The sequence below is a fragment of the Equus caballus genome, chromosome 15 (genome assembly GCF_041296265.1).
Source record: "Equus caballus isolate H_3958 breed thoroughbred chromosome 15, TB-T2T, whole genome shotgun sequence".
Lineage (NCBI taxonomy): Eukaryota > Metazoa > Chordata > Mammalia > Perissodactyla > Equidae > Equus > Equus caballus.
In genome coordinates this window covers 55,072,139-55,082,670 of record NC_091698.1, presented here as the reverse complement: position 1 = coordinate 55,082,670, position 10,532 = coordinate 55,072,139, and the positions used below count along the sequence as shown (strand labels likewise).

Sequence of the window (10,532 nt, the reverse complement as noted above, 5' to 3'; positions counted from 1 at the left end):
AACCTTGATAAGGAAACGAAGACCTGAAGAAATGGTTAAATCTGAGCATTTTTGTGCTAGATTTGATGAAGAGTAGAAAGCTGTGGGAAAAGGTGATAGGACAAAAGGATATGAGCTATGGGTAGTAAACTGGGAAAGCTTAGCAAGGTCTGTTGGTTCAGATTCCTCTTGGTGTCCCTCTGTCTTTGAAGATAAGAATGCTCTGCCCATAGGGAGGACACCTCTCACATGAGGATCTTGGGACCTGCTTCGGGGAGAAGTAGGAGTCAGAGTCCTTCCTGCACCTGTTGTTTTTCAAATTCTGTTTCTATGTTCCTTCAAATATTCAATACGTCAAGGTGCCATATTTGGGGTAGTATGTCCTGAAGCCCATCATTACACTATGGGGTTCGTAGCATACCTCAACACACCACTCTGTTTCATGCCTCCATATATAGGGACATGCCATGTCACCTGCAACATGTCTGGCTATTCACCATTAAGCTTCTCCTTGACTTATTCGAACTGAGTTAATCAATCTTTTCTTTCATCACCAAATCTGATAGCTACTTCTAGGTACTTAGTAGTAAAAACCCTGAGTTTATTGTGTTTTTATCATTAGTTTATGTAGAGGAGGAAAAAATAGTTTTCCTTCTACCCTTCTGAATTCTTGGCTGGGACCCTTACGACAAAAGACAGATTAATGAAAAAAATGAACAGAGGTCTATTAACACGTATACCTCATGTATACATGTGAGATACCCAGGGAAAAATGAGTAACTCAAAGCACTAGTTTAGAACTCCAAAGGTCTAAAGGTGTCTCCTGGGATTAACTTTTGTCCTTCCTGGTAGGCAGGGGAGGATGGACACCTTTGAAATTTATGTCCTGCTTTTAGGCAAATAGGAGAAGGGCCATGAGGTCTTCTTGTACATGCTTCTTCTTGGTTGCCTTCAGCTCAAAATAATCCTGATGCCAAAGTGGCATATTTGGGGATGGCAAATTCTGCTACATATCATATCATACCATTTTTCTGTAAGATTTTAGAGCAGAGCCTATCTTACTCATTTCTGTACCTCCTGGAGCCCAGCTGAATGACTGGCACAAAGCTCTCAACTAATACCTGTTGAGTGGTGGTGGAGTGGTGAGTGAATGGTAGTTAAAGTAGAATTGGAAAAGGTGGAGTAGAGACAGGGAGCAGGGAAAGTTTATTGCAAAACTTTGGGGCCCTTGTGTTTGCACGTTATTTTGGTTCACATTTTTTACTTTAACGTTTTCAGAGATAGGAAACCTTATAAAAACACATATTACTGGCCTGGGACCAAACAGCCTGTGAGCCACAAAAAGAGTAGTTTAATAGAGGAAGAGACCAGTTGCTTAATGGAACTTGGAATGGAAACCTATTTGGCCACAATGAAAAGGAAACCTGTTTACCGGGAAGGCTGCTAGTTAGGTGCTTGTAGCTTCCTTTGAGCCCAGACTTCAGGGTCTTTTCCTTGCGTTAGGCAATTCTTTGTGCCCAGGTTTGTTATCTGCGAAACAGGTTGTGTTTTGGGATTTAATCAAATAAAACTTTGTGCTTTGATCCTTTTGTTTGAAAAGCATTCTAAAAATGCAGCTGTTCCCAACCTTCAACAGTTGCGTTGGCAATAGCAGCCCCTGGTGGCATAGGATGATTTTCTTTTATTTGTCACCTTGGTGTTTTAGAACTTGGAGGCTCAGGCAGACATTGGGTTAAAAAACAAAATTCAACTGAGTAGATTTTAAAGATCTTATTGGCTCTATTCAATGATTCATGAATCAGGCAGCATCTAATCCAGCAGATAGAAAGGAGCTCCGAGGAGCTACAGAAGATGAAAGATTTTTATAGGCGGCAGAGAGCAGGAACAACGGAGTTATAGTAGACAAAAAGCAGAGTAGTTATGGTAAGGTCACTTTCCTTTAGGGGATGGCAGAGGTCTATCAGGCAGATTATCTAACTAGTGCTAGTACAATTTAAAGTATTCACTCTTAAAATTTAAGAAATACAAATTAAAATAATAGAATATTTTTCATGTATCAGATGGCAAAGATTATAAAGAATAATACCAGTCAATGTTAGTAAGGTTTCATGGAAACAAGTGGGTACAGCCTTTCTGGTGAGTAATTTGAAAGACGTGCTTAATAGTGCTTTCTTTCCACTCACCATGGTTTTATTACTTTTGCCCCTGCGTTGACCATTCTCTCCAACTCCTGTAGGCATACTTAACACAATGTGTAATTTATCTCTAGGTTTGCTTTTATTAGAGCCATGAAAACAATTCTGAATTTGCCTTTTAGAAAATTAATTCCTTTACGGAAAGAAATATCTTATATCTTTTTTTTTTTTATTTTTCCTTTTTCTCCCCAAAGCCCCCGGTACATAGTTGTGTAATTTTAGTTGCAGATCCTTCTAGTTGTGGCAAGTGGGATGCTGCCTCAGCGTGGCCTGATGAGCAGTGCCATGTCCGCACCCAGGATTTGAACCAGCAAAACCCTGGGCCTCCGAAGCTGAGCACGTAAACTTAACCACTCGGGCACGGGGCCAGCCCCATATATATATTATTATATATACATAAAATATATTATTTTATGTATATATAATATATTATAAATTATATATTTTTATTTTTATAATATAATTATATATTATATATTTATATATTGTATATATATTTTATAATTATATATTATATATATTATATAAGTAATATATATATAATATATATATATTTTTAGGAAGATTAGCCCTGTGCTAACATCTGCTGCCAATCCTCCTCTTTTTGCTGAGGAAGACTGGCCCTGAGCTAACATCCATGCCTATCTTCCTCTACTTTATAAGTGGGACACCTGCCACAGCACGGCTTGACAAGTGGTGTCAGGTCCATACCGGGGATCTGAACTGGCGATCTCTGGGCCGCCAAAGCAGAGCGTGCTAACTTAACCGCTATGTCACCATTTCTTTTCTATTATAAAGAATATCTCTTGACTTTAGGCAAACAATGGATAAACATTAAAGTAATCTAGATCAGTCATTCTCAACAGGGTGGCACTACCTTGAAAGGAGTATTTCATTTGTGATAATAATGGAGGGGGAGGAATGGCCAAGGCTGGACAGGCACCAGGGATATAAGTCTTGCCATGCAGGGGACATTCAGGAAGGTGAAAAACTTATCTGTTTGTTATTGTCTGAGCCTGAAATCTAACTCCATTTTACATATAAACACAATGTGTTTTTAGTATGGCTTTAATATGAACAGAACATTCCCAGTTTGCAATTACTGAGTAAAGTGAGGGAAGAATGTTTTTTGTTCTGAGCTTTACCAACCTTTGTTCACATTTCAGAACACATATTATCAGTAGTAACTGTGCTTGCACTGGTGCTTTCACTCTCCTCATCAATATAGCACACTTGTATCAATTTGCATTTGTAAGTCACTGGTGGGTCCACATAAAGATGCAGGCATTTTGCTACTTTATATATTTCCTATCATCTGGTATAGTTATGCCCAAACACTTACACATTGAAATACATATAAATTACTTTCCTTTTATTTTTATTCTAAATTACAATTAGATCATTACATTGATTTTTTTTTTTTTGGGCCCTGAGCTAACATCTGTTGCCAATCTTCCTCTTTTTTTTTTTCTTCTCCCCAAAGCTCCCCAGTACATAGTTTTATATTCTAGTCGTAAGTTCCTCTAGTTGAGCTATGTGGGACACCACCTCAGCATGGCTTGATGAGCAGTGCTAGGTCTGTGCCCAGGATCCAAACCAGTGAAACTCTGGGCCGCTGAAGCGGAGTGCACGAACTTAACCACTCCACCACGGGGCTGGCCGCTATATTGATTTTTAAATTGAGATATAATTCACATGCTATGAAATTCATCTTTTTTTTTTTTTTTTTTTTTTTTTTTTTTTTTTTTTTTTTAAATTTTATTTTTTCCTTTTTCTCCCCAAAGCCCCCCCGGTACATAGTTGTGTATTCTTCGTTGTGGGTTCCTCTAGTTGTGGCATGTGGGATGCTGCCTCAGCGTGGTCTGACGAGCAGTGCCATGTCCGCGCCCAGGATTCGAACCGACGAAACACTGGGCCGCCTGCAGCAGAGCGCGCGAACTTAACCACTCGGCCACGGGGCCAGCCCCTGAAATTCATCTTTTAAAGTGTACAATTCAGTGGGTTTTAGTATATTCACAAAGTTTTGCAGTCATAACCACTATCTAATTCTAGAACATTTTCATCACCCCCAAAAGAAACTTGGTGCTCATTAATAGTCATTCCTCATTCCCCCTTCTTCTAGCCCTTGGCAACCCATTAACTTACTTTCTGTCTCTATGGATTTGCCTATTCTGGATATTTCATATAAATGAGATCATGCAATATCTAGCCTTTAGCGTCTGTTTTCTTTCACTGAGCATGTTTTTAAGATTCATCCATTTTGTAGCATGTATCAGTAACTCGTTCTTTTTTTATGGGTGGATGATATATTGATTTTTTGGAAATGATATGACTAGTAAGTTATATTATCTATGCATTTCATTTCAGGATAGTAAAGAAGGTGTTAACAAAGTATTTGTTACAGAAAGGAGCATTGGATCAGAGCCACTGATCTAGCTGGAAAGACAAGACACAAGTATATAAAAAGGCTGTTAACTCAAGCAAACACATTATGTTATCAGGGTATAGTTAAATTTCCTTGGACAAAAGGTTAGGACAGGTAATCCTTATTAGGCAGAGATTATATCTGAGTGATGGATTCTATTCAGTCAATGGATTGGCAAGGCCTGGAATGAGATACAGCCATCCAAAAATTAAACTGCCACCGATATAGGATGCTACCCCATCTCAAGTGATCTACACCAGGTGATCTTTCCTTTGAGTAGGCCCTGGGGTGATGAAGGATATCAGCGGAAACAAAGTGAACCTTCTGGAACTTGGGGTGGCAGCTCCCCAAGTTCTGGAGTGGCAACCTAAGGGCATAGGTCTTGCAGAGCGAAGCTGGGAGCTGCCAACACCAACCCCTGGTGGAGCTCCGCCTTCACGTTCTTTACGAGCCTTTGCCCGGGCTGTTGCGGCCCATCTCGGCCGCCGTGGCGAGGCCGCTCAGCTGTAGGGGGGCGGGGCCTCCGCTAAGCATGGCGGGCGAGCTTGAGAGCTGCAAGCCCTTGAGCGGGTTGCTGAGCGGCCTGGCCCAAGACGCTTTCTACGGGCACCCGGGCATCACGGAGGAGCTGCTGCGGAGCCAGCTCTATCCGGACGTGCCAATTGAAGAGTTCCGCCCCTTTCAAGCGAAGATGAGGGGGATTCTTAAGGTACCACTCTTCCCTGCAGCCTCTGGCACGGAGCCTAGTCCCTTCCCCGCCGCCCTCAGGCTTGTCCCCCAGAAAGGCTTTCCCCCAGAAAGGCCTCAGACCTCTACTCCGTGAGCTCCACATTACGCTCCTTCAGATCTGGGGCACTCGCTCTGCTGCCTCTTCTCACTGTGAGGGTGACCCGTCTGCTCAAGCTCCCTTCAGTTGTGTTGACCGACACCCACGGGGGAGGAGTTTGGGCTTTTTCTCAAGATGCTGCTTCTCTGTTGTTGTATAGATAACAGTTTGGAGTTGCCTCGGCGGATCTGTGCGCTCCATACTTTTTAAAATTAGGAGCGATTAAATCAGCTTTCCCGGGTCGTGGAAGTGGGGAGTGTTAAAGCGAGCAAGTGTATGCTGGGGTAAGGGTTGGATTAGCCGGTGTGAACCCCTGTCAAGCAGTGCACTGTATGGTTAAGAGCATATTTACCGGCTTGAAGTTAAAGTGTAGATCACCCAGTCCAGTAGAAATGCGTGAGAACCAAACATATAATCTTAAATTTTCTAGTAGCCACATTAAAAAAGTGAAAAAAAAAGTGAAAGTAATTTTAATGTTTTATTTAACCCAGTATATCCAAAGTATTCTCTCTTCACGTGTAATCAATATAGAAAATATTACTAAGATGTTTTCTATTATTTTTTTTACTAAGACTATGAAATCTGGTGTGTATTTTAAACTTAACGCACATATTAGTTGGACCAGCCCCACTTCAGGTGCTCAGTAGTCACATGGTGACTAATGGCTACCTTACTGAACAACACTAGTTTAGACTAAGAGCTACTTATAGAAATGAATCTAGTGCCAAAGTGTAGCAATAGACTGTAAAAATAATTATTTTTGTGGGCCTGTGTGTTAGGAACTGTATTAGACGTTTTACATTTTATTTAATTTGTTTCTTGCAAAAACCTTATATGGTGGCCACCCATTTTAAAGATTAGGAAACAGGCTGAGGGAGTCTAAGCAGTTAGCCTAAAATCACACTTTGATGAAAGTCTGTTGAAATTTCACTTGCTATCTTTTTTCACTTGCTGTTTGTTTCAAAACTGCTTATGCTTTAAAAAGGCAGTTCCGCTTCTTTTTTAAAAACCGCTTTTGCTTGTAGGATTTGAATCCAGAAAACAAAAAACCCCACAAAGCAATTATTTTACAGAAAATAAGTGGATTGTCTCATAGAAGGAAATGTAAGGGGTAGTGTCTCAGATGTGATCCTAGACATTCTGAGTAATTTTAGCTGATATCATAAATCACTGGTGTAATGCCTTCTATTTCTGTCAAATCTTGCTCTTCAGTGATCAGAAAAAGTTTCCTAGAGAAATTGACGTCTTGCCTGGGTTTCTGAAGTGTTTGCTAGGCCCACAGGGGATGAGGATAAGGGACTACAGGCCAAAAGGTAAGAACAGCATGTGGATAGGCAGTGTCTCAGTATCTCCAGACATTGGGGGCTACTTCTCTCTGGGTGGACTGTATTTTGATTCATTTGTTTTGTTATGAGATAAAAATTGCAAGATACTTAGAGTAGAGGTTGTCTGGAAGCTCTCTCCCTTATTTTATTTTAAATACATTGCTTAATAATATTTGGGTATTTCTTTCACTGCTTTCAGTCTTCTGCCTGAGGATGGGATATTTTAGTTTTCTGAGTAGTTCTGGGTTGAAGAGCTGGTGTTGAGAGTAGAACAGAAGATTTGCCTGTGCCTGGTTGCACAACCTCTGCACAGCTGATCGGTCTGAGGTACCAAAGGCGAAAGCATTTGGTTGTTTGACTTACACCTGACCCTATGGGCCCAAGATGACATGTAGTTCAACCTTCGTTTACCTTACGAGCGACACTGAGAGGGGTAAACGTCTTGCTAATTCTTATAAAAACATAAAAAGCAAACATGCTCTTAAACAAAAAGGCTTTGAGCAGAGATAGAATGTCCATCTGCTATAAAAGAGAACATACACAAATAAGCATGATGCAAGGACGCTATAGTATTTGGAAATAGAGGTCTGAGTAAGCTACTGTGGACAGAAGAGGTACTAGTCCTTTCTGGCAGGTTTCTTGGAGATGCCGTTTTCATTGCTCTTGAAGAAAATGTAGAATATTTTAGACTGAAATGAGGGGCAGTTACATAGGGCATTCTGGGTTAACAGAATAGCAGGGGTGGGGCAGGAAAATGCAGAGCAGGTTCAGGAAATGGTGAATAGTCCAATTTGACCCTTGCTCAGCAGCACCCAATATGGAGTATTGATGGTGGAGGCAAGAAAAAATGAAACAACCTTTTATTCCTTTATTCCTACTAACCTTTATTCTTGCTCTTTAACAGGGTATACTTTTTTTTCTTCAATTTTTTTTATTGTGGTAAAATACACAGAACATAAAATTTGTCATCTTAACCAAAGTGTACAGTTCATTGGTATTAAATATATTCATAATGTTATGCCTTTATCACAACCATCTGTATCTATGACACATTTCATCTTGTAAAACTGAAACTCTATACCCATTAAACAAAAACTCCTCTTGTTTCTGTGGCGTCTCACCAAGGCCCTGGCAACCATCATTCTACTTTCTGTCTTACAATTTTGACTACTCTACATATCTCATATAATCATTAGAATTTTAGATTTGAGAAGACTCAATAGAATTTTCATTAAAAATTTCTGTTTAGGGGCCTGCCCCATGGCCAAGTGGTTAAGTTCTTGCACTCTGCTTCGGTGGCCCAGGGTTTCGCCACTTCAGATCCTGGGCGCGGACATGGCACCACTCATCAAGCCATGCTGAGGCGGTGTCCCACAAGCCACAACTGGAAGGACCCACAACTGAAAATACATAACTATGTACTGGGGGGCTTTGGGGAGAAAAAAGGAAAAGTGAAAAATAAATAAATAAAAAGAAGGCGGGACTTTATTATTTTTTTTACTTCTTTCTCCCTAACACCTAATATTATTTCAGGTATGTGGTAGGCACTTAAAGTAAAAATTCGTAGAATAAGTGAATGAATGGATAGTACTTAAATATGGAGATTGCCATTAAAAAGGTAAGCATAGAGAGAAAACCTACACTCCTTCTATATGGGGAGAGCTCGAAGGTGTAATACTCTAAATCAGAGGGAGGCAAACTATGGCCCATGGGACGAATCTGGCCTGCTGCCCATTTTTAGAAATAAAGTTTTATTGGAACATCACTATGTGCTCTTTCATTTATGTTGTAGGGGAGGAAGACGTTTCCTCTACCCGCTCTGGGTCCTTCTGGCTGGACAACTAGTTAAATTCATATGAGACAGAATAACAGGAGAAAATTAAGCGAAGGTTTATAACATGTATACATGGGAGAGGCTCAGGAAAGCTGAGCAACTAGCTAAAACAGGCAGAAGCTCTCACCTTAAATACCACCCTCAGCTAAAGACAAAGGAGGATGTTGGGGGTGGGGAGAGTCAGTTATGGGAGATTACCAGAAAAGCACAGTAAACAAGAGTAAGGTTATTATGCAGATTTAAGTCCTGGCCTTCTGCATTGCTGAGAGTTTCTAGAGATAAGGTCATCCCCCCTTCTTCTTGGTACAGAGAGGGAGACACCTTTACAGATGGAGATTTCCTTTACAAATGTAAATGTCTCTTTACAAAGGGTAACTTCTACTTCTCAGAGTTTCTCTCATGTCTGCAGTTTTCAAAAGTAACCAGCCCAAAATAATCCTTATGCCGAAGAGAGGTATCTTGGCGTGGCAAATTCCAGTCCCCCACAATGTCTTGTCTTTAGCAGCTTTCACCACTGTAAAAACAGAGTTGAGTGGTTGTGACAGAGATCTTGTGGCCTTCAAAGCCTAAAATATTTACTATCTGAACCTTTACAGACAGTTGCTGACCCCTATCTCAAACATCTGTTCTTAAACTCCTAATGTTTAATGTTTGGAAACAATGTAATATATAAATTAATGTTTTGAAGTTTGTTACTGATAAAATTCTAAAAGGTGGAAATAGGAATTATTTGCTTTTGTATCCTCTTGAGGAATTTCACCAACATGTCCTTTAGGCTCATGAGATCTGTGGTAAATAAAAAATGAGCTTTAATGTTTCTGTAGTATTAATTGTGTGTTCTTAGTAAGACATAGAATTTGAATTTGGATTTTTTTTCATATTCAGAGGGTATAAAATTTATATGTTTATATAGTATAATTTCAAATTTAATGTGGGCTTGCGAATCAAGTGAAAACCATGTGACAACTGGTTTAAATTTATATAAGAAAATAATATCAGTAACATAATATGGAGATTTATAGTAGTGAGAGACTATAAGAAATATTTGTATTTTAAACACCTTGTTCTGTCTTTCTTCTTGAAGCCATGAAAATTTGTAATTTGTTTGAGAATTAGATTGACTGGAAAGGAAAGACCTGTGGTAATACAGTTTTTGTGTATCTTGTAATTGGGGTATGTTATATGAAGGATACTGGATTTAATTTAATTTTTTTTGTTTTGCAAACATTCAGCTACCTGTGTGCTTTCTCATTAATTTTTGTTATAAACATTATTTAACTTCATTAAAGTATAGAAATTTGAGACATGTAAAAATGCATGTAATACCACCTGCCTACATAGCCAGTATTAATATTTTTGTGTGTTTATGCCCCCCACAAGTATTTATTAAACATCTTAATTATATGCCATGCACTGTGCATGGGATACAGCAATATACATCCCAGGTATGGTGCCTCCCCTTGAGAATATAGACATTAAACCAATGGTTACAGGTATTTTGAAAAGGCAGCCATAGAGTGCTCTGTGCCAAGTTAAGTAAGTTATAGGCAGTTTAGAGTAGTGCCTAGCCCAGTCTACATCATGAAGAAAAAAAGAGAAGAGGAGGGGAAGGGGCCTACTTATTAGATATAGTGGATTAAAAGAAAAAGATAGAAATAGCACAGGACTGACTTCCCTTAGTTGTCTACTCAAGGTCCCAAGGTAGAGGTTTCTCATGGATATAGCTGACTAAAGTCATGATAATTTCTTGGATGAGGATTTGGCTGCTCTGGCACCTCATTTTAAGTTTCTTGACTTGATCTTTGGGACTAGATTGGCTGTCAAAACATCACCTGGACAGGGGCCAGCTGGTGGTGTAGTGGTTAAGTTGCGTGTGCTCTGCTTCAGCAGCCTGAGGTTCACAGGTTCAGATCCCGGGCCTGGACCTACACACTGCTCATCAAGCCAT

The 10,532-nt window shown here is 39.8% G+C and overlaps 1 protein-coding gene across 3 annotated transcripts in view; it reads left to right on the top strand.

Moving 5' to 3' along the window:
- The first annotated feature begins 5,096 nt into the window (after nt 1-5,096).
- The window catches only part of COMMD1 (copper metabolism domain containing 1), a 226,118-nt gene continuing 220,682 nt past the window's right edge, over nt 5,097-10,532 (top strand). For all 3 annotated transcript variants that reach the window (XR_011426044.1, XM_070235429.1, XM_023619035.2), the window contains exon 1: nt 5,097-5,308. Coding sequence is in view for 2 of the 3 variants with exons in the window: in XM_070235429.1 (XP_070091530.1) it covers nt 5,132-5,308 (177 nt within the window). In the remaining variant the exon portion in view is untranslated. The remainder of the gene's footprint in view (nt 5,309-10,532) is intronic.